Source organism: Alligator sinensis, unplaced genomic scaffold (assembly GCF_000455745.1).
Source record: "Alligator sinensis unplaced genomic scaffold, ASM45574v1 scaffold983_1, whole genome shotgun sequence".
Lineage (NCBI taxonomy): Eukaryota > Metazoa > Chordata > Crocodylia > Alligatoridae > Alligator > Alligator sinensis.
Genome location: NW_005842015.1, coordinates 2,616,560 through 2,641,144, shown reverse-complemented (window position 1 = coordinate 2,641,144; position 24,585 = coordinate 2,616,560). Strand labels below are relative to the sequence as shown.

Here is a 24,585-nt window from a genome sequence, read left to right as displayed (position 1 = left end):
GGTTTTTCATAATGAAAAACCCAAAATCAAATGCCAAAGTATATATGTATTTAGAATTTATTTTTTTATAGTGACTGAGGCACTGGTAGGCTTCCCAATTATTTTAAACCTATAAATATATCAATAAAACATTGTGTTCAACTGTATACTCTATATATATATATATATATATATAGTGACCTTTCATTTTAATCATGGATTTTGGGGTTTTAGAGAATTTGCAATTTTTAATCGGAGAATCTGCAATTTTTGTATTGGGAAACCAGTATCTTTGGTGATTAGGAACAGTCAGCATGGATTCACCAAGAGCAAGTCATTTCTGACCAACCTGATTGCTTTCTATGATGAGATGACTGGCTCTGTGGATGCGGGGAGACCAGTGGATGTGGTATACCTTGACTTTAGCAAGGCTTTTGATACAGTTTCCCACAACATTCTTGCAAGCAAGCTAAGGAAGTACAAATTGAATGAATGGACTGTAGGGTGGATAAAAAAAAATGGCTACATGTAGTCAATGGCTAGATGTCTAGTTGGCAATTGGTATTAAGTGGCGTGCCCCACAGGTTGGTCCTGGGGTTGGTTTTGTTCAATATCTTCATCAGTGACCTGGAAGATGGCATAGAGTGCACCCTCAGCAAGTCTGCAGATGACACCAAGCTGTGAGGGAGTAGTAGATACGCTGGAGGGTAGGGCTAAGATTGAGACCTTGACAAATTGGAGGATTGGACCAAAAGAGATCTCATGAGGTTCAATAAGGAGAAGTGCAAAGTTCTGCACTTAGGACAGAACACTCCCATGTTGTGGGTACAGGCTGGGGGACCAACTGGCTAAGCAGCAGCTCTTCAGAAAAGGACCTGGAGGTTACAGTGGACAACAAGCTGAATATAAGATAACAACGTGCCCTTTTTGAGAAGAAAGCTAATGACATCCTGGGCTGCATTGCTGGGAGTGTTGCCAGCAGATCAAGGGATGTGATTATTCCCCTCTGTTCAGCACTGGTGAGGCCACATCTGTGTCCAGTTTTGGGCCCCTCACTACAGAGAGGAGAGAGTCCAGCGGAAGCCAGTGAAAATGTTTAGGGAGCTGGAGAACATGATTTATGAGGAGAGGATGAGGGAGCTGCGCTTATTTAGTCTAGAGAAGAGAGGACTAAGAAGGGATTTAATAGCAGACTGCAGCTAAATGAAAGGTGTTTTCCAAAGAGGATAGAGCTAAACTGCTCTTAGTTATGGCAGATGACAGAACAAAAAGCAATGGTCTCAAGTAGCAGCAAAGGAAGTTTAGGTTAGATATTAGAAAAAAAATACTTTCTTACTAGGAAGGTAGTAAAACATTGGAACAGGTTACCCAGAGAAGTTGTGGACTCTCCATCCTTGGAGGTTTTTAAGACCCGGATAGACAAAGCTTTGGTTGAGATGAGCTAGTTGGGGCTGGTCCTGCTTTGAGCAGGGGGTTGGAATAGATGTCCCTCTGAGGTCCCTTCCAACACTAATTTTCTATGATCCTGTGAATCACAGAAATGTGCAAGTCGACCCTCATGTCTGAACTGATAGTGTGTTTATTCCATGTTGTTGCAGCTTTACAGGATTATTTTGCTCTGAAGAAGAAACAGGTTGGAGCCCTAGTGCCCAGCCATCTCTGGCAAGACAGTGGGTGTACGTGTAGTCCAATGAATAGAGCACTGGAGTAGAACTGGAGGAAGCCATTCCTCTACTCCCCTGCCACTGACCTGCTTGGTGAATGAAGGCAAGCCATTCAATATCTGTGCACCGCTGTTCCCACATTTGTGCAAGAGGAACAGTGATTGTTTTTGCAATGGATTTGGGATCTGTGCATGAAAATATCAGTAACAGTGTTGTATTAGCGAGACTGGAAGGCCACTATAGCAGGGGTAGCCTCATTTTGAGGGCCTTATTGAGTATGAGATGGCAGTGTCAGCTGGACCTTGCCAAAGCAAAGGACTATAGGACTTGAATTACCCCTGGTCTCCCTTTAAACTTTAGAAGGAGATTTTAGGAGGTAGGCATCTGAATGTACAGCAGCTGAATGTACTTGAGGCCCAGTAGTGAAACCACTGGCTTTGGGAGAGATCAGTAGTACTGTCTGTGTGCTTTCTTTCCTTTTGCCTTTGCCTACCAGAGAAAGCTATAGGTGCTTTGTATTAGTACCTCCTAAGTAGTGGTTGATACTCCTGCTGTGTTGTGTTTACATTGACTGTTTAGAGGCCAAGTATTAACCTCCCTAGGAAATGAAGCTATTTCCCCTCCCATGATCACAGTTCCCTAAGTTGAGTAAGGGAATGAGGGTTTATCAGAAATATTTGTTACAAAGCTGGGAGATGGAACTGTTGAATGGCTAGTAATGATAGAAATGACTTACAAAAATATTCTTTCATACGATGGACTTACCTACGGGATGGCTGGGTGGGAGGGAGGTTTGCGTCGTCTCACTACATGAGTCTTTGTGCAACACCGACTGCGGTTGCCAAGTTCCACTCGGGGACAACCTTGGTGTTGAGTGTGTTCAGCCTAGATTCTGGCTGGGTGGCAACTCCACTTGGATTTCCAAATGTTCAGTCAAGAACATGGGCAGAAATTGTATCTTTCCACAAACGTGATTAAGAATGCATTTTAAGGACAGTGGTCACAAATGTAAGCCATAGTGTCTGGTGTAGGAATTACAGCAGCCTTTCAGCATTTGTTTTTTAATTACCATATTTAATTCCAAACTGAGGTTTCCCCTCCCTGCCATTTACCATGGGGAAATTACAGCCCCTCATCTGGGAATCAGAGTACAAGGTGGCAGGGGCCAGGCAGCAGCTTTGGCCCAAACCCTGAGTCAGCTGGAACCTAAGTGGCTCTCTGTTCCCCATCATTCTTCCTCTGCAGCCTTGGACCCCTACCATCCCCTGTCTCAGCTCCCCTGTTGCTGCTTCCCTCCCACCCTGCAGACCTTTGCTTCAGCGGCTGGGGTTGTGCTCGTTGCCCAGGCTGCAGTGGGGATACAGCCTGCTGGTGGTGCAGGTGTGGGGGGGACAGCAGGCAAGGGGTGGAGGCTTCGAAGGTGAGGGAAAGGGGGCAGGAACCAGAGGCTATGGGTTGGCAGGCATGAGGCAGGGGAGATGGGAGGCAGGGGGCAAGTTTTCACTAGTTTTTTGACTACAGAAAAATAACAGGGCAAATTTTCTCTTGCAAATAACTCAGAAAAACCATATCAGGCCCTAATGTTTTTGATGCTGTGATTTCCTATTTGTAATCTCTGGGTTTATCTTGCATGCCATATTTGCCCACCTAACTGTGCTAACATTTGGTGGCACCTTTAAAAGATCTCATGATACCTAAGGGTTCCATAGCACCCTGGTTGAGAATCACTGCCCACCATATCCTTTCACAAACATATCCACCCATCTTCTTTGAATTTATAGGAGAAATATTTGTAGATAAACTTTTCCCAGAGGGGAATCAGTCTAAGGACAGCAGAGTTAGCTGTGGGACGTGATCACAGCTCTCTTCTTCCCTTGCTTTCCCTGCAGGAATGGTACTGGAAATCCTACTAGCTGGTCCTTGACTCCTAATGAATGTGATTTTTAGCTTCTCTTTTATGAGTAATAAAGTCTCCCAGAGCCAGACTGGAAAACTGAACACACCATCACCAGGTGTTACTGGAATCCAGAAGGAAAGAGGTTCCAGCTTGTTGGGGTTGGAGAGAATGAGTAGCATATTCAATTTACAGACTAACATGGCATGTCTGTGTTCCTGCTTATGCAAAAAAAAATGCAGCAGCTTTGCAGGGCTTTGAATGCTGATAGCCATCTATACATCACACACTGACACACCACTGTTTCTCATCAGATGAAATATGCCAGAATGGAGCTAGTAGTACCTGAGTAGCTGTGTCAAAGGAGACATCTTGCCCAAAATATCCCCATAACCCTAGAAGGATAATCTTTCTTCCAGTGGAGCCCCCCACCCCAGTTGCCCTATTGACACATCTCTGCTAATCTCTCTACGGTCCACCCCAGCCTGATAACTAGTGGAATTGTTCAAGGGGTTTTTCCTGCCTGGGCTGTGCATGGAACAGGAGAGTAAAAATAATGGGTTGATGGGCATAGGTATGAGTATGTGTGGAGGGGAGGGGGCTTCTCTCACTGCTGCCGTAAAACACCAAATCCTGTTGCCTTCCTGATCCATTGAGCTATATTTACTTTTGTGGGATGATTCTGATGCAGACTCTTTATCCAATGAAACCATAGGCTTCCATCCCCAAATCCTCTCTTTCTCCTGTTGTCAAGCCTATTAGTATCCTCTTCCCGATCTCTTCACAGTTCTTCACTTGCCTGGTGATCCTGTTTGCTTGTGAAGTGGCTGCTGGAATCTGGGGATTTGTCAACAAAGACCAGGTAAGAGCAAACCCTGAAACCTTTCTCTCTGTGTGATCATGTGCTTGTGTAGGACTGTGCTGTGGTTCTGCCCCAGCTGGCAGAAGGGTGGCTTTCAGTTTAAGGCATTAAAGAAGACTTGAGACCAGGAGCTGAACCATCACCAAAGGTATATGATCTTGGGCAAATCACTTAACCTCTCTATGCCCCAGTTATTTAATATAACATTATCCTTGTTTGATCTTGCCCTACAGAGAGTGTCCCTCACTATGAGTCAGCATACAGTGCCTAGAACAGTGCCCTGGTCTCTGCTTACCACTGTAGCATCAGTAACACAATGAATGGGACCCTTGCACAGCCTCACACCTGGGTGTGCAAAGATGAATATCAGTGAACCCTAGGACAAAGCATGAAGCAAAGTTCTTGCATCTTGCTCCCAACTTAGGCTGATAGCCTGGTAAAGGTGCATGATTACCCCAAAAAATGGGATTGAGTGTATCATTTGTTCTTCAAAAGGGTTGTGTTACATGTTCTAGATTATTCTGAAGCTTAGACCACATTGTTGTTGACTTGCTTGCTGCGTGAGTGGGGATCTGCCACCCTGGCAGCTGATGGCCCCCTCCAGAGTCCAGCCATCTGCTGGCTCTTTCCCGGCCCCAATGTCACCTCCAGTCTCTCAGTGCCATGACTGCCATTACCTTGGTTTGTTGGGGATGCGGTCCCTGAGGTCAGGGGGCTTCATTGGTCACCTTGATGCTCAGCTCTACCTTCACAGCCAGGGTCACCCTGCCTGGGGCCTGTGCTTCCCCCTCGAGTGCTTTCCTTTTACGGGAGTGCTCCCTCAAGCTTCCAAGCACCTGTTGGGACCTCAGCTGCCACAGCCTTGGAACTCTTTTGCTCTGGCCGCACCCTCAGCCTTGGTCTGCTGCCTAAAACCTCAACTCCCAGGCATGATCCCTGACTTGACAACAGCCCCTCCTGGGGCTCCAGTTGCATCCTCCCAAACTCAGCCTCTCCAGCATGGGGCTAGCTTCCTGCTGTTCACCAGAGCGCCCCAGGGGAAAACCAGGAGCAACAGTCATAAACTAGAAGAAGGTTTCAGACTGGATATAGGGAAAAACTTCTTCACGGTTTGTGTGACCAGACCCTGGGATAGACTCCCAGTGGGGGTGGTGCAGGCACCTACCCTGGAGATCTTCCAAGGAGACTGGACGCACACCTTGCTGGAGTTATTTTGACCCCAGCAGTCTTTCCTGCCCAGAGCAGGGGGGCTGAACTAAGTGATCTCGTGAGGTCCCTTTCAGCCCTAAACTTCTGTGAATCTGAATCTGCTCTCCTAGCCACTTCTACCCCTGTAGCCACTAGAGGACTAAGTCCTCCAGTCTCAAGCAAAAAGTCTCCCTCACTCAGGGTTAATGTTATCCACAGGCCATACCTCCCTTGGAGCCATCTTACCCCAGCTGCCCTAGGTGTCTGTCTGTCTCTGTCTGTCTGTCACTCTTTTGGGAGTTCCTCTCCCTGCTGCCTGCAGGGCCAGACTCCCCCTTGCATGGTCAGAAACTGGGTTTATATGCACGAGCCCAGCCTTCTTCTAGCCATGTAACCACATCTGCACCCAGGGTCCAGGTGCAGGGAATTGCCTCATTGAGCGCCTAGCCTTTCTAGTCTTTGGCTCAGTCCACATATGCAGCTACTCCTTCCTGCCCTTGCTTTCCCCAGGTTTCCTATCTTCCCCCACCTTCAGGGGTTCCCTGTTACAGGGAGCGTGAGGTGTGAAGGCAGAATCCGTTTGTAGATGCAGTGTAATGGTCATTCCCACTGGGGCTGAGAACAGGAGTTCTGTTAGCTCTTCCTAGACGGCTTTAGCCTGAAACCCAGATATTTAGATGTGTCTTGAGGAGCCTGGAATGAAGGACAGGGCTCTGAATCCTTTCCTTTTGCTTCCCACACAAAGTCCCTACTCACTGTTTTGCCAGCTCCCTAAGCCTCCACATACTCACACAAACGCATGTGGGTGACCTTGTATAGAGGTCCATTTACATGCCAGCAATTAACATTTCTATCTAGAATATCTCCTTAATGAGCTCTCCCTGCCCTTAGCCTTGCACAGCAATAGGCTTTGTCTTCTGGACAGAGAGATAACAGAGGGAGAGAGGATTCCCAGTGGGATTACAGGTTATCAGAATACCACAGTTTCCCGAAGTGGAGGAATGAACACACAGTGCTGGCTCCTGTCTTTTGAGTTGTGACCTTCCCTGACCAATGAGTGCCTGGAACATCCATCTTTCTCCTGGCATGGCTTCTCATGGGTTTCCTCAGAACTGGGCCAAGCCTATTGTATTAAAACCTCTACGGATAGACTGTCCGTGCACGAAAACCTGAGCTGTCATGCAGCAAGGAAGAAACCAGACATTAGTATTCTGATCACTTCGACATCGAGGATCTGAAGCAGAGAAGGGAATCTCTTTGTGCTTGGAATCTGCGGGTCTCTTTGTGCTTGGAATCTGCGGGGGAGCCAGAAATTAATTGCTTTATTAAGAAGTTTAATTCAACTAGAAAAGCAGGTGGTAGCCAATTCCATTTCAGAGCTGTTTCAGAGCTGGTTGTGGGTGCAGACACTCAACCATTAATTCACAAGAGAGATGCATTACTTCATCGGTACATTTTCTTGGTGGCTAAATAGGTCCTGTGCCTGGGATGCTGTTACCTAGCAACCTCTGGTGCAAATTAACACTTTTGCAGGAAGGGGGAGGTGTTGTGTATCGTGCAGGTATTACTTCTGGTATCTTTCAGTGTCTAAGATTTAACAAATTTACAAAACTCCAGAAATCCTATTAGGAATTTGCTGTTGTAGGTACCCCCCTGCTGCTACTGGCTCTGCAGGGAAGGCACACGCATATGGCAGAAATGGGCACTAGTATAAACACCCCCAATAAAGATTCAGGGTTTTTTTTCTTTCCAACAGGATGAAAGCAACAGCATCAGCCACATGTGGCTCGATTAAACGCATTTAATGCAAAGGAGTAGGAATCTGCAGCTGCTGCTTGATTTCTGTGTCTGTTTTTCCTGCCCCCAGGGGGTCTGGTGGACGAAGGTCCCTGCTAACAATGCTGACAACCTGTTTCTGTTCCCTACCCTCACCTATTGATGCCAGTCCTGAATGACATGGGAAGAGAGAAGGGAGGTGATGCTGGGAGAGTCCCAAGCCAAGGCGAGCCCATTCTATGAAAGTGTCTCTGCTGAATGACTCTAACGGTCATTCACACTAATTACTGCCAGTGGTATTGGAGCACTTATCCTGAACCACAGGCAGAGAGGAAATTTTATTAGCAGTGTTTGACTACCAGGCAAGTTTAGACACTGCTGAATACATTTAATCAGTGCACTTTTGCTTTATTTTAGCGCCATTAACGATATCACCTGGGGGAAGATTATTTCATAATGAAGTAGGTGTGAGGTGCCATTTTATTATGAAATTAGATCCCTGTTTTCAATGTCTGATTTGTCTTAGGTGGAGGAAGGGAGGCAATTCCATCCCTTTTTCTGTTCATAAAAGGTTTGACTTGCAGATAATGGTTTCAAATTTAGTACATTGGGAAGGAAGGTGAGGACAAAAGAACAATTTATTGAAACCCCAGTTCTAATTTTATTTATTTCCTCACCTTCTCCACACTGCGTAGGATGGATCACTGCAGATTACGTTTCCCAAATACTCTGTCCCTCATTTCTGTTCACTCATCTTGTATCTCTGCTCTTTTAAGTCTCTCTCCCAAACTCCTGCTTTTTCAGAAGCCATAAGGGAGAGAGTATATAAGATCAACATTCAGGATTCAGCAAATGTGAATGTATGGCACAGGCACTGACTGTATGAACTCTCCCATGCTCCCCTGGCTGCTGCATAGAGTTGCTATGTGTTGGCTGCTGCCATGTTCTGGCTCAGGGGGAGCTGCATTTTGATAGCTGATCTGGGAATAACAAATACAGTTGACATTTTTTTTCAAAGCCGTCTACAATATCTAGATGCCCAGGTGCTACAAGCTACTAGGGGACTCTAGTGTCCATATCCTGTAAGTCATTTAGCATATATAGGCGTGTACAGACAGAGTATTCACAAAATCTTTAGGAAATATTGGCCCAAAGATTCTAGATGATGAGTGAAGTCTAGCATCTGCCCTTCGGAACATTGTATAGCTGCAGGAATTTTGATCTCAGTAAGGGAGAGGCCCCTACTACTTACCTCTATATATAAATACATAATATAGCCCAAATCTGAAAGAAACTTCTTATTCAGCTGGGAGTGGCACTGAACGCAGCATGCCTCTTGTTGGGTAGCCTGACAGCACTGTTATTCCTTCCCACACGGGTTTGACAGAGCTCTTTTTAGGTGTATGTCCTCTGTAAGAAGGTTTTTTCTTGCCTTTTCTGCAGATTGCCAAAGATGTGAAGCAGTTCTATGACCAAGCATATCATCAAGTGATTCAGGGAGACCCCAATTCAACCAATGGGAAAGCTGTTCTGAAGACCTTCCATGAAACGGTAAGATGAGGAGGGTTAGTAACCATGGGGTTGTCCTAGGGCAGGGGTGGGCAACTATTTTGGATGGAACGGTGCTTGAGTTTTGGCAAGCTGTTGAGGGCCACATGGGTAGCCCTGCCCCTCAACAGGTGCCCCAGCCCCTGGTCACCATCTTTGGACTGGAAGTCCTGCCCCTAAGCCCTGACCTTTGCCACCAGAAGTCCCTCCCCTTGTTCCCAGAAGTACTCCTTTCAGCAAGGGGGTTTGCCATCTCAGAACCAGAAAAATACCAAATGATATTCTAAAAATCAAACATCTACTACAATATTCATTCGATTTCAAAAAATATTTTTGTCCTGATTTACTTGTGTTTGTGTAGTGTACATAGAGGTGATTGCACAGTAGCTTAAAATGAAGTCTTATTCTTGTGTATGGTGAGGGGGTATATTGGTGGATAGGTGTAGATTTGTGGGGGGCTGTGGGAGTGTGGATATATGTGTATGTGGGGTGTGGGGGAGGGGGTGTGTGTGGGGTTTGTGGGGGAGTGTTTGTATGTGTGTGGCTATGTGGGGTGTGGGTATGAGGTTTGTGGGAGGCTGTAAGTGTTTGGGCAGGGGTGGCTGGGGAGGGTTGTGGCATGTGTGGAGGGGAGAGGGTGGCTGGAGTGTGTGTGTGGGGGAGGGTGAATGGGGGTGTGTGGATGCCCACATCCCCTACCACCAGCAGCAGCACCAGGCTGTGAGGCTCTGAGGTGCTCAGGGCCTGTGGCAGGCGGAGCCCCTACCCAGCACTTCTGCCAGCCTGGGCCTAGCACTCCTACCGCCCCTGGTCCTAGGGCACCAGTGCGGGCCCTGTGCTGCTGCCTGCCCAGATGCTGCCACACTGATCCCTCCGCTGCCTGCCACCACTGCCCTTCTCCTGCCGCTTCTCTACCTTTCTGCTTGCCGCTGCTGCCGCTTCCCCACCCCACCCCCCGCTGGCTATTCCAGCACCATGCAGTTCCCCAGCTGCATGGCCAGGTCCACACAACAAGGAATCGCAGGGACCGGACCAGGCCTGTTCCTGCTGCATCCTGCGGTCCGGAAATAGGGTGGAAGTGGGGGGACAAGTGGCAGTAGCAGGCAGGAAAGCAGGGAAATGGCGGTGGCAGCAGAAGCAGGTTGGGGAGAGAGTGGCAGTGCGCAGGAATGTAGCAACACCTGGGTGGGAGTACAGGGCCCAGGCTGCCCCTATGGGCCCAGCTGCCCCTACCAACTCTATGGAGCTGGGCTAGGCTGCGCCAGTAGTGAGAGGGGCAGAGCTGGGCCAGCTCTGTAGAGCCCCTGCCAGCCTGAGCCCCACACTCCTGCTGGCTGGCCCTGGCCTCAGGGCATTGGCACAGGCCCCACACTCCTGCCTGGCTGTTGCTGTGCTCATGCCCACTGCCATTCCCCGCCACCTGCCACCGCTACCACTGCCATTTCCCTGCTTTTCTACCCACCACTGTTGCTTCTCCCCACCCCCAGTCTATCACTCTGGCACCATGTGATTCCTGGCTGCATTGCCAGGACCTCAGGAAGAAGCAGAAACCAGCCTGGCCCCGAGGACTGGGGCGATCACCGTGTTCTTAGCTGAGTTGCACAAGAGCAGGAAAGAGCCCCAGGGTCACCAGGCCAGAAGCCTTCCACCAGACTTCCAGTTGGGGGCTGGGGGGGAGGTTGGGGCTGGGCGGACCTTGCTGCTGTAGCTGCTGGGTCCTGCCACTGACTCCCCCTGGGTCCTACTGATGCTGCCCCATAGGCCCCCTCCAGTGCCACCAATGCCAGCCCCAAGCACAGCTGGCCCAGCCCCCACCAGAAAGAGCCCAGCGCAGCCCCGGCCCCAGCCTGCATCTGCAACCCCCCCTCGCCTGCCCTGCCCCGCACAGATCTGGGGGCAGATGCCCCCCCATGCTCTCCATGGGTGTACAGAGTGTCAGGAGCCACCCCACAGTCCCTGGATGAGCCACAGCTCTGTCCTGTGCCCCACCCCTCCCCAGCTGGGCAGCGCCTGCCCCAGCACCAGCCCCACTCCCTCCCTCACTGCAGGGGCCTTAATTTTCGCCTCCCCTCCACGTCCCTTCCCTCCGCCCTCCCCTTCCACCACAATAGACTTACCAGCTGCGCACAGCTGTATCGGAAATCAGATTGGTATCAGCCAATATGCCTTCTTAAAAATTGGCTATTGGTATCGGCCCCCAAAATCTCTCTAAGTGCACCCCTGTTTTTTTCTTGATGGTTGGCCAGTTAAAGTTTGAATAAAACAGGGAGGAAAAGAGCGACCATCATATTACAATTGTTAAATTGCCTGGCTCCTCTTTTTAGATTTGTCTAGGTGTGAAGACTTGTGTTTCTCTGCAGCCCCAGCAGTTATAGGTCAATTACTGGTGATGGGTCCTGAGTGGTCAAACAGGATGCTTAGAGGCATTGGTTACCAGACCAACTGGTTATCCTGTCTTTGGGTATTTGTTTAACTGTGGGGCAAATTTGCAGTAGCTTGCACCGGTGATGGTCTGTTTACAAAACCGTGGACATACATTGAATGATTGAGACATTTGTAATACCTTAAACATTGGATGCCTGTTTTGAAAAATTTGTGTGTCCCATACAGGACATCTTTCCTGTATCTTTTACAGGTTTCTCTTGAGATGCATATTTAGTCTTTTATCTTCTTTAGTTGCTAGTTCAACTGAAATGCATATGTAGTTTCCTTGCCTTCACTGGCTCAGCCTTTTCTTTGGCTTCCTTAGCTTGGAAATACTCATGTGATGAGTGTGTCAGGTCTCTAACAACAATTTTAACCATTACTTTTATTATTTTATGTATGGGCTGGTATTGGGTACCTCAGGCTCTAATGTTTCATAGTATCATAGTACTTAGGGTTGGAAGGGACCTAAACAGATCATCAGGTCCAAGCCCCTGCCCCGGGCAGGAACGGGTGCTGGGATCATATCGCCCCAGCCAAATATCTGTCTCGATGCCTAATGGGTTACAAGCCATTAGTGGAGTTCGATTTTTCTTGTGGCAGTCTTGTTACCCCAACCCAGTTTTGCCCAAGCCATTGTCTTGCATTTTTGTGCAAGGGACACTGTCCAAGCTTTCAGAGTTTTCATATGCAGTACCCATGGGTCAGGAAATTCGGCACCAGGGAGAATACCACTACCCTCCCCTGCTGCCAGATTTCCAAGTCCCACACGGCAGATCAGAGCTGGGCCACACCCCCTTCCCTCTGCACAGTGGGTTTGGGGCTGGAGCATGCCCTCTCCCCCCGCATGGCTGGATTAGGCCCAGGTCATACCACCTTTTCCTTCCACCCTCTCTTTACTTGCAGGGCTAGGTTGGGGCTAGGCCATAAGTGGCTGGATTAGGACTGGACTGCCCCTTTCCCTTCTCTGCACAGCTGGATCTGTGCCTGCCGCAGGGGCCAGATCTGGACCACTAGTCAGATCTGGCTTATGGACAGATCAGGCACTACTGAGCAAAAAGACTGAGTACCATTAGACTAGATCATTTAGAAGGAGCCCTATAAAACCTGGCCCACACCAAGATGAAGTCATTTTTGTTATTTTTCTGCATTCCCAGGATTCAGGTAAGTGCAATGGAATGGAAGTTCAGCTCAGATGAATTCTTCTCAACATGTCCTGTGCTGAGTAGGAAACAGGCTCTGGCTGTGAATCTTCCAGGTTGGGAATGAACATCTGGGATTATTATATTCAGTGACTATCCTGCATGTAAATCAGAAGTTTAATTTGGAGGCTGGATTCCCTCTATACAAGCCAAACTGATTCCTGTGACATTGGAAAACATCCAGCAAGAACGGGCTGGGTCCAATGAGTTCATTATCTCCGAACCTCCTTAGACAAATATCTGCATCTTGCTAACACTGTGTTCTTACTATGTGCAGCTGGATTGCTGTGGTACAAATCTTCTGGAAAGCGCATTCACCCAGCTTCTCAGGGATGACATATGCCCAAAGAAGGATAACATGGTAAGGCCTGCTTCTCTCCTTGGTATGATGTTGGGTGAGTGCAGTTTCACAGAGTCCCTCTATACTTTTGTGACACACCCAGAAACTCGCCCCATTAGGCTGAAGGGGTTACTCTATCTCCTTGGTGGAGAAATCAACCCATTCACAACAAAGGGGAAGACAGTAGCAGGGCTTCAGGCAACTACCCCTTCCTTGTCTGCTAGCCGGGAGAGGGCAAGTAAGTGGGAATAGTGAAGGAGTGGGGCTCAGGAATTCCTTTCCTCAGCACTGGGAATCCTTCCAGAAGTAGAGGGGCTATTTAGCAATGCAAGCATCTGCCACAGAAAGGCAGAGCCTGGGTCCCTACTTGCTGAAATGCTCTTGCACTCCAGGGTCAGGAAGACTTCAGCTGCATGTTCCTTAAGATTTCACTGTGGGTGTACTGAATATGCCCATCCCTGCCGCTTCCTGTCCAGTCTGAGGTGCTGTAAAATAGCATGGGATGAAATCGATTGGAGTTCAGTCACTGACTTCATCCAGGACCATGTTTCATGGTCTGAGCATATGGGGGGAGTAGCCAGAAATCCCACATTCTGCTGCTTTCTATATAATGTTTTGCAGAGCATAGTTAGAGATGAGGCTGGCTGACATGCATTCTCCCACTCTTTGTACAACAGATGTACAGCAACTGTCACCAGAAAATTGATGAGCTCTTCTCTGGGAAGTTGTACCTGATTGGTATTGCTGCCATTGTGGTAGCTGTAATCATGGTAAGTGAGAAATGTGATGTGGCATACTAGAGTTCAGGGGCAGGGGATTCGGTTTTAAAAATACTAAATAACTTTTTTGTGCCAGTAAGCAAGCACTGGGTGACTTCAGGCATGGTGCAGGCAGGGGGTTAAACAGCTGACCCCACAGAAATGCAGAGGAGTTTCCCAGTACTGACCTGCAGCTTCTATTTCCCTTCCCCCAAGCCAGGTTACTGTTTAGTCCAGGTTGGGAGAGAGCAAACTCTTCCTTTCCCACATCTGTGCTAGTGCACCTCAGCTCTATGCCCTCTGAGGCGTGCGTCTGTGCTAAGCTGAATGGTGGGTCTGTGATAGAGCAATCCTGAGACAAAGGCAAGAGGTATACAAGATTAAATTTGTAAACAAAACTACTTTTAAACTCAAGCTTCTACTTGCAAGGAAATGTACCGTAATCTTCTGAGCCACCTTGCCCAGCATCGAAACCGTTGTAGTTCTTGGATTGGAGAATACTGACCCATAAGGCTTCCAGCTGGAAGGAGTTAGCTTTCTTTCCCATAGTGTACTCTCCAGTGAGCTAACCAGTAACATACTGCATCTTTCCTCATCTCTGTGCCTGTTGTGCTTGGACTGGGCTGGACAATAGGGCTGTGCGAAACAGCAGCATTCCACTTAGACTTCTGTTTCGATGCAACAGTGTTTCATTTTGAGTTTCATTTAGTTTCGAAATCACTGTTCTGTTCCGTTTCATCAAAACGGTTTCGCTGTTTCAACGCTGTTTCAGAGTTTCACCCATAAGCTATAATGGGGAAGCACGAAACAGCCTATAGCTTTGTCATTTCTTGCCTGATTCCGATTAAACTTGCAGGGATGGTAGCCCTGTCTGAGGGCATAAAGCCTGCCATGTTTCAAGGAGATTAGGTGTAGGGGTTTCTAGGAAACTACACCTCAAGCCCATGTTTCAAGGAGATTAGGTGTAGGGGTTTCGAGGAACCTACCCCCCAAGCTGCTGACAAGCAGGAGGTGGGGAGCAGGAGCAGCATCCTGTGATCCGGCAGGCAGATCAGGGGCCTGCATCCCCAGGAGGAGTCTGGTAGAGCCCCTGCAGCCCTCCTGGCAATGCAGGCAGGCCCCTGATCTGCCTGTCAGATGACAGGATGCTGCTCCTGCTACCTGAGACTCCTCCACCAGCCAAGTTGAGTTTCCCAGCACTGGGAATGGAGCCCAGCAGAGGGAAGTGCCTCCTGCCACCGGACTTGGCTCTCAGTGGCTTGCAGCCCTGTGAAACTCAGCCCAGTAGCAGGAGGTGGAGCGCAGCACTGGCTCTGCCTGCCTTCCACCATTGGGCTGAGACCCATGGGGCTGGTGGAGCCGATTGGAGCACAGCCCAGCAGTGGGAGGTGGGCAGAGATGGCACTGTGCTACAATAGGCTCCACCAGCCCCACAGAGCGCAGCCCGGCGGTGGGAGGTGGCAAGACATGGAGCCACATGGGGCTGCTGAGCCGCTTGGAGCGCAGCACTGGCTCTGCCTGCCTCCCACCACCTGGCTGGCTGCTTCGAAACTCAAAACGTTTCAAAACTTTCAAAACGTTCTGACTGGCCTTGTTTCATTTCGAGGCTGTTTCAAAGCCCTTCATTTCAATTTCGCTGTTTCAAGTTCAAAACGAGTCAAAACAGCATCAAAACGAAACAGCCAGCGAAACTTCGCACAGCCCTACCAGGAAATAATATAAATTGCCTTTCCTCATCCATTCCAGTTCCCGTTTTCATGAGCGCTCAGCTGTCTGATGCAATAAAGACACCAAAAGTACGGCTCCATTTAAAAACAAACAAACAAGTGGGGGCAGGCGTAGATGTGCAGAAGAAGGGTAGATGATGTGTAGAAGATGAAGGGTAGATGTGTCCTCAGCCTGGAGGGAAGGGAGACCCAGGAGACCCAGGAGGAGCATAGTGGAGTATTCTGGATGGAAAGAGAAGACAGCAGGTGGGAAGAGCTTGAGGTCATCAAGACGTTTATAAATCGGAGCCTTACCAGTGATCTTGTCTCCCCACACAGATCTTCGAAATGATCCTGAGCATGGTATTGTGCTGTGGCATAAGGAACAGCTCCGTGTACTGAGAAGTGGAGAGCTGCAGGGGGAGGGGTGGGGATGATGGCGCTAAAGGATCCCCAAGTGCCACCACATGACCAGGAGACATTTCAACAAAAGACAAAACCATGTATATAACTACTTCCAATATTACCGTACAGTACTTATCATTTTTACTTTTTTTTTTTTTTTTTTTAAATAAATAAAACCTTCCCATATCCTTGTGGCTGAGTTAGTTACACATCAGTTTTGTGTGGTAGTAAAAATTACTGTACCAGCAAGTCTGGCCCTTTACCCTTCATGTTATTTTGGCAATGGTGCTGGTATAGAAGAGGAACAGAGCAGACAGCTCCCTAGTTTGTTGTGAAGATGATGGACACCTTTGCCTTGTTTTTTTTTCTTTAAATGCTAATGTTTATAGTAATTGGAAACTGAAGCAGGGTTGTTGCTCTTCTCATTTCCCACTCCCCCTCCCACCAGCCCAACTCCTGGCATTTCTTAGTTGCTTACAGGAAAATTTGATTTGCTGTTGCAAACTGATAGATGTGAGAGGCAAGGGTATAGCCTGATAGCTGAGATGCATCACAAAGGGACAGGGTGGAGATAGATTGCTCCTGTGAGGCCCATTTGTTTTGCTAGGTACACAGGTGACTTGTTAAGCAAAGAGTTATAATTTTAAGCTATTAACATTTCTTTTTCTCCCCAGGAGGTTGTAACTCTTTTAAATAAACAAATTGACTCATTCATTTTGGGCTGAAAGTGTCTCACAGGGTCACAACCTGGGAGTGAGTCCATAGGGCTAAACTCTTCAAATTCCAGAAGTGACTGAATGCTTCTTTGTAGTCCGATTGCATGGAGTGGCAGGAGGAAGGGGTAACTTCCACTCAGGTGCTGTGTTCATACTTTAAATGAACGCTTATGTACGTATGATACTTTGAAAAGGATAAAAAAAAGAATAAAGCTCTAGGGCCTGGTCTATAAAAATCCTCCACAAAGCTTCAGCAAGATGATTCGAGGGGTTCTCCATTTATTTCAGAACTAATTTTTATATTTTCATCATAGTTCTGTTTGCGCCATTTTGCTTACTTGTGGTCCTTTTGTAACTACGCTGTCATTCTCCCAGAAAAATACCACAGCCTGATAGTTGAAATACATAAATAAATAAAGGTTATTTTAAAAATCCTTTTTTAAACTGACATGAAGCATTGGAAACCAACTCCTCCAAGACAGGAAATGCAGGATTTAAGGAGGCATTGGTTTAAATGCTGTTGTGCCCTCTTGTGCTTTGGTTCAAACCCAAGCTAGATGTTCCCAACCAAATGTGTGTGGCCTTTATTGTATGCCAATCTATCTAGCTAACAGGAGAGCTGTTGCCATGTACATAGAGGGGAAAGGGTGCCCCAAATTCTGTGTAATAAAGCTAGTATGTGTCTCTAAAAGATGCTCTATATGTATAGATATATAGATATATATTTTTAAGTAAAGCTTTTCCCTTACCTCTTTTGGCGCTTGAGCTGGAAACTTTAGTATCTCTCAGCTATTGACTGAGCAGAAAGCAGAGTTACTCACCCCCCAGTCTGATTAGGATGTGAGATTTTTCCATACAGGCATGCTTCCAGCACCCTTCTGATCCCTGGATTGTGCTTCGTTTTAAACTTGCAAATCTGAATTGGGGGGAAGAGAACTGTGTTCTTCCCAGGCTAATACACACCCTTCGAATGTGCTACTAGTATAAACAATGAAGGACTCCTACAATGAGGCAACTTGATCAATCCAGCTTCTTTCTCCCTCCCCCTTCTTTCCCCTTCTTGCCTTCATAGCATGTAGGGGCTTTCAAAATATTGATATATTAAGTTGTGCTAGTTCACAATCCAGGGAGAAGGTGTCTCAAACAGAGCCTTGATTGATTGGGCATTGGACAAGATGTAATTGAGCCTTAGAAATAGCCTTAAAGCAACACTGCCCTGAATGTCTATTTTGCATGCTTTGGAAACAAAAACAGGTTGTGCACCAGGTTTCCCCCATTCCCCTACCACCAGTGTAGATTTTTCAGGTTATCTCCTTGATACGTGGCTATATGTATACTGTTATGCATCAACCAAGCATGTGTTTACATATGTGTACATCAGGGTTGTTAGCATACAGAATGGATGTGTAACTTGCCACCTTTTTGTCAACTGTTGGTAAATGTGTATAAATATGCCATTAAGCATTTCAGTTGTTTTTTCCCCTATATACCATATATTTTGATATTGTTCAGTATTCAGCTGATACCATGTACATAGCCAAAGCTCTGTTTGAAGATTCACTGGGTCTTTCTGCAAAGAAATATAGTTCAAGCATGTTCTTGGCTGTTATCATTTTAAAGTACTGGAACTGCCCTTTGCTCTAGCAGGCAGGAGGAGGTGACTATGGAGGGTTATAGCCCAAGAAGTATCTTTGGTCAGCACTATTCTGGGCTCACTGGATTTTGTCATGCCAAAACAGAGTAACAGAGGGTAACTGGTCATCTCTATAATTTCAGGGGTGACCCATGAATTGTCATCTACCTGTGCAGCCTCCCACCAGAAAGAACAGGTCCAATGCGACTGCAATGAGAGGAAGGGCATCTCTTAATAGAGAGGCACCCGGGGGGACACAGAAAAAGGCTGTGAGATAAATTTCACTGGGTGATGTTAATAATTTGGTTGTTTCCCTTCACATTATTAAAGGTATTCCTGTGTCTTCTAGCTTGCTGGGGGGGGAGTGAGAGCAGACAGAGGGGCAGATGAGAAAGAAAAGGAGATAGATGTAGCAGCTTTCATGCTTAAGAATGGCCAAATAGTTGAGAAATGGCTAAAGCAACTGATTTGGTATTCTCTGTCTCAACTGCTGATAAGGTGGATATGAGTAGGATGATGTGAGAGGAAACAGGATCTAAAGTTTAGTTGAGGTGGTGAGAGAAGATTATAGCACTTACACTTCCTCTGAGACACGCTTCTGTCTCTGTGGCTAGGGACAGAAGTTAGACATAAACCAGTACAAGTGATTGGAAACTGGTTCAAATCTGTAACACACAGAAGTTAATTGCACATAAACCGCTTTCAAAATAGCCAAAACCAGTTTAAGATAAACGTGGATGGATGTAGTATCAGACTTAACTGATTTAGATCAAATTGCTTTATTGAACTGCTGTCCCAGATCCCTATGTGTGTACGCACACAGATCTGGGACCTGGTCCTGGAAACACCTGAGAGATGACAGAAGGGCTTTGCAGTACTAGGCTTTAGTCCATAAATACTCAACCTGTAGGAAAGTTCGTCCTAGAGAAAATAACAACTAAGAGTCATAAGGTAAGGAAGGGGAGTGAGGCCCCATTTCAATGGGGAGGCCAAGAGTAGTGAATTACCCAGGGCTGGGCTTAAGGACCGTGGTGGAAGGTCAAACAGAGCTGCTGCCAGCTGAACTGAATGCTTGAATCCTTTCATACTGTGTGGAGCATGCCACAAAGCTGTGTTTAACTTCTTTCTTTCTGCCTTTTGTGTTTGTTTTTTTTTAAGAAAAGAAGAAAAAAGAACCAATTTTAATAAATGTTTCTCATAGCACGCATAGTGTGACCAACCTCTGCCATTTACAACCAGTTAACCTTAATGCCAGGATGTTTCATCAACCAGGCTTTGACAGCATAGGCCAAAGCAGCCTCTGGGGCGATGGAGGAGGGAAGAGAAAAAATTAGATGTTGTGCGTGGGCCATTGGAATGGGCGTAAGGTAAAGCAAATATTGCTCACCAAGGGCAATGGCTGCTGCAGCTGGTTGTGCCTGGAGAGGAGGGGCAGCAGTGGGGGAGCAAATGCCAAGAGGTGGTGGGCGTGGGGGTGGGGGGACTAAAATTCAGAGACCTGTGGTGACTAAACCAAATTTGTGCTAAAAAGCAATTGAAACTATCCCAAAGAGCCCCTTTTTCCTAACCTAGTGGGACAGCTTTCTGATCTGTCAGGTTGGCCCAGTCGTTGAATGATGCTGCCACCCTGAAGCTTCAGAGGAAGCCCCTGTTCTGGATGAGAGGGGCTGGCATGCAGTGCTGTGATCCCACAACTGCCCTTCCCTCCCTGCCCTGCCCCACGTATTGACCTGGGCAGCACAGGTGTGCCAGGTTGGCTCCAGGGCTCCAGGCCAATGCCTTTGAGGAAACGGAGGGAGTGTCAAAGAGACTGAGGTGCAACTGTTTGGGTGAGAAGGGAGGAAGGCAGTGGAATGCAAGCAGCCCTTCGCCATGGCTGTGCCTATGCTAAGAGATCATGCCCATCTGTTGTCTTCTTGCTTGTTTACCTGAATGTTAACAGTCTGACATAATGAATTTTAAAAAAAATAGTATTTAAAAACAATAAAAAATAAAGAAAACCCAAATCTTTGCTTGCAGATTTGTTTCACTGTTGCCAAAGCTTTTGTTTCTTTCTAAAGATGATGGATCCCGTCTGTGAATAAAGAGGGTATTACAGTTGTCATTCATTTTGAATGCCAGAGCCAAGAGACGATGGCCTGCTTAAATGCCCCTTGATGCCATCCTTTACATGTGATGCTTCTCGCTCCAGAACATCTTGGTAGTGGTGCTCTGTTTTAGTCCCAGAAGCAGGTAAAGTGATTCCTGAGACATGAAGAATTTTTGTGGGTGATCTCTTTTATTGGAGTAACTGCATGATTGGGATAGATTCAGACATGCTTTGGAGTATCACACTGCCTTTTCTCAGCTCTCTTTTGAACCCTATGAAAATTATTCCTGTGATGGCTTTTTTGGGGAGGGAGGGGGCAGGTATAACCTGACATTGCAGTGCCTAAACTCTGGGCAAGTGTGTGATTGAGAGAAATAAACTGGCAAGGGGTAGTGGTTTGTTTCAATCTGGCATCCAATCTGTGTGCAGAACAAGCACAATAGATGGATCCAGGTAGTATCTCAGGAAATAAACCTCCTATTTCCATGCAGTCCCCAAACATGGTTCTGCTTAACTTACTCTCCTCTTAAACACCAAGAAGTACAGTTTATTGACCTGTTTACATCTGGGTTAAGATACTCTAAACCCATGGTAATAGGTGTCCAGCATCCTAAAGAGGCCTGTTTTTCTTTTTCTGGGAAGTGTTGGCCGTCCACCCTTTGAGCTGCATGCCAAGTGGGGCACTGTCAGTCGTGAATTACTCTCAGGACATACTACAGCCCTATTGTGTTCCTGTATGCTTAGCCACAATGGGAAAGGCCTTACAATAGGAGAGACCCCGTCTTGTATGGGAGCTATGATAGTGATTTACATTTCTTTGAAAGCTCTTCCAACCATAGGAACCTGAACAAAAGAAACTGAAGTCACTTATGCCTTTATAATGGACTTTTGAGAATGGAAGTTTTCATGAGAACTTCTTTCTTGGTCAAATTTGGGGATTTCATAGAAAAAAAGAGTTCTTTCAAACCAAAATTCAAGAGACAAGGGGGGCTAAGAGTGCTCTGAAACCCCCATGGCTCAGCAAAGGCGTTCGAGAATGCCTGAGGGCCAAAAGGGAGGCATACACCTGGTGGAAGGGAGGGGCGATCACCAAGGAGGAATACTCCTCTTTGGCCTGTGAGTGTAGGAGGGCCATTAGGAAGGCCAAGGCAGGGGTGGAGCTCAGGCTAGTGACCAGGATTAAGGACAACAAAAAGTCCTTCTTCAAATACATTGGGAGTAAGAAGAGGGCACCAGGTAACATAGGGCCTCTGCTAGACTTAAATGGTAATCTTGTGGCTACGCCAGATGAGAGAGCCAAAATTTTGAACAAGTTCTTTGTCTCTGTTTTCTTGGACAGGGACCAGGACAGCTCTCCCACCACAGGTAGGGGCACAGTTGGATGGGTCAGAAATTGGCTGATGGGGCGCACCCAGAGAGTGGTGGTGGACGGGTCGTACTCGACCTGGTGCGATGTGAATAGTGGGGTCCCTCAGGCCTTAGTCCTGGGGCCTACACTGTTCAACATCTTCATCAGCGACTTGGACGAGGGGGTGGAAAACACATTGTCCAAGTTTGCCGACGACACCAAGATGTGGGGATAGGTAGGCACACTCAAAGGGAGAGAGAGGCTGCAATTAGATTTAGACAGACTACAGAAGTGGGCGGATGGTAATAGGATGGGGTTCAACGTAGACAAATGCAGGGTGCTGCACCTTGGGAGAAGGAATCCACAGCACACATACAAGCTGGGGAGCTCCCCTCTTGTGAGCACAGAGGCGGAAAGGGATCTTGGAGTCATTATTGACTCCAAGATGAACATGAGCCACCAATGCCAGACCACAGCTGGCAAAGCCAGCCGCACCTTGTCATGCATCCAAAGATGCATCTCAAGCTGGTTCAGAGAGGTGATACTCCCTCTCTATGCGACATTGGTCAGGCCACAATTGGAGTACTGTGTCCAGTTCTGGGCACCACACTTTAAGAAGGATGTGGCCTGCCTTGAGAGGGTTCAGAGGAGGGCCACCTGCTTGGTTGGAGGGCATCAGGGCAGGCCCTATGAGGAGAAGCTGAGGGACCTGAACCTGTTCAGCCTCAGCAAACGGAGGCTGAGGGGGGATTTGGTGGCTGCCTACAAACCCATTAGGGGAGATCAGCAGCAATTAGGAAGGGTCCTATTCTCCCCAGCAGCACCTGGGGTGATGAGGAACAGTGGCCAGAAGCTGCTGGAGAATAGGTTCAGGTTAGAGATTAGGAGGAACTATTTCACTGTCAGGGTAGCTAGGATCTGGAACCAACTTCCTAGGGAAGTGGTCCTCGCTCCTACCTTGGGTAAATTAAAAAAGAAGTTGGATGAACACCTGTGTGGGGTCATGTGATCCCAGTGTGTGGTTCTGCCAGTGGGGAGGGTCAGACTAGATCTGTTCAGGTCCCTTCTGACCCCAAACTACTATGAAACTGAAAATTTGGGGGCTTTTCTTTAGAACTGCCTCCCCCAGAAACAAATGATAATTGCATGTTTTTAAATAAAACCTTGGGTTTTTTTAACCAGCTCTACTTCATAACCCATATCACTGTTACTGATGTCATAAGACAGCAAAAAAAACCCTACCTCTCCCCAGCAAAGAACATTTCAGGGTCAGCAAGGGATTTCTAAATGGTGTAAGTCTGTTTCCCTATTGAGAGGCAATTTAATAAGCTATATGTGGAAAAGCAAACAATATTAGTGCAGAAGGAAGAGGATAATATGAACCAGCTCTCCCATTCCAAACAGTTCTCTGGCTGAACTCTGTGTGTGGAGCACATTCACCTGCTACAGCATTTTACCCATCTGCTGCCTTCCAAAGAAGCAACTTCTGGTTACCAGAAATGAACAGAGCAGGTGGCAAGAAAGCAGACAACTGCCTTTGCTGAAGGCGAATGGGGCCCGGTAGTGCCACCATCCAGTTCTTTGTACACATACCTACCAAATCCAACTACAAACTGAAAGTTGAGGAACAAAAGTATGAGACATTACACTGTGGCCAGATCTAAATTCTGTTGCACTGGTAGCAATATCAAATAAAGCCACTGAGTTCTATGAGGTTGGTATGGATTTACACTGGTGTTGCTGCGTTCAGGATTTGGCCTTGCAAATTGGAGAGACCATTCATTTGGCACACTTTGGGGTATTTACATGTAAGTTTACAGTTGTGTAAGTCATTGGTTCATGTTTGATTTTGGACCTCGGAGTCAAAGTTGTCACTGGCTGAGGCTTCTATTAGAGATCCCTGTGAAATAGGCAAGCCCTCAGCCTAAGTTCATACCTGGCAGATACATTTGCATCACCATAAGGTACTTCTTTGCTTGCTAACCTCTTGCTGTTCACCTTCCTTGCAAGAAGGCAAAATGCCAAAGCCATAAGGGTAGAGGGAAGAAACCTAGAAAACAGGAAGGAAAGATATTTGGCCTACCTCCAGCATTCAGTGAAAGCACCCTAGAAGGATCAAAGTGCCAAGGAGCCAGGGTGCTATTGTTGTCAGCAAGGAAGGATTAGTTACTGAAGTGGGCAGACAGGGTGTCTAAGCAGCAGTGAATCTAAGGTGGGAGAGAGTCAAAGTACCTCCCCCACTCTGTCAAGCCTGTCCGCATTGAACCAATTTAGTCCTGTATCTTCCAAACCTTTCTAGGACTTATGGTTGTGAAGAACACCGTACAAACATCTCCTCAGTTAACCCACACCGGGTGAATGCTACATGCAGTGCTAAGGCTGATCACTGCTTGGGGAAGAGGATAATGTAAGTATCCATTACTTTGAAGGCAGGGTAGAGATGCATTTTTAACTAAATCGGAGAGAGAGAAGTTTTTGAGAGCAAGAGATGACTTCATCCAGTGCCATGAAAAGACATGGCTGGATCTGGTCTACCCACATTAAATTCAAGCCCTAGGAAACCTTAGAACAGATAAACAGCTTTGGCATTTGCAAAGACTTAACCTTGGGTAAATCTACCTTGCAATCTAATGGAGTGACCACAGCTCAACTAGGCTGTGATCCAATGGAGTGACCACAGCTCAACTAGGCTGTGATCTAATGGAGTGATCACAGCTCAACTAGTTCAAGCTAGCTTTGAACTACCTTGCTCTAGTACCAAACTCAGTGGCATGGGTGACCAAAGCTCAAGGCAGGGCTGCTTTACCTGGTAACTCAGTGAAGTATGTTCCTGTGAACCTACCAGCGTTCCTCTGGAATTCTCCATCTTCCCAGTGAAAAATAGTTCAACTAAAAGTTCACTTTTGTCTGCATTTTTCTTTTTTGGGGGGAGTAGGGGGAGGAAAGGGAAGGCTCTGTCAAAAAATCAGAGAAAATCTTGATTCTTTTTTAGTCGGAGATTGTTTGGTTTTGTGTTTTTATGCAAAATCCTGCCGCCCCAAAATTAGGGAAAG

At 47.1% G+C, this 24,585-nt stretch overlaps 1 protein-coding gene across 2 annotated transcripts in view; it reads left to right on the top strand.

Moving 5' to 3' along the window:
- Positions 1-20,101, top strand: part of CD81 (CD81 molecule) — an 89,591-nt gene extending 69,490 nt beyond the window's left edge. Inside the window, exons 4-8 of one of the 2 annotated variants that reach the window (XM_006022031.3) lie at positions 4,325-4,399; positions 8,807-8,914; positions 12,815-12,898; positions 13,555-13,647; positions 15,681-20,101. In XM_006022031.3, the coding sequence (XP_006022093.1) occupies positions 4,325-4,399; positions 8,807-8,914; positions 12,815-12,898; positions 13,555-13,647; positions 15,681-15,743 (423 nt within the window). In that variant the 3' untranslated portion in view covers positions 15,744-20,101. The remainder of the gene's footprint in view (positions 1-4,324; positions 4,400-8,806; positions 8,915-12,814; positions 12,899-13,554; positions 13,648-15,680) is intronic. The other variant, XM_025202115.1, reaches the window with a different exon arrangement.
- Positions 20,102-24,585: the final 4,484 nt, after the last annotated feature.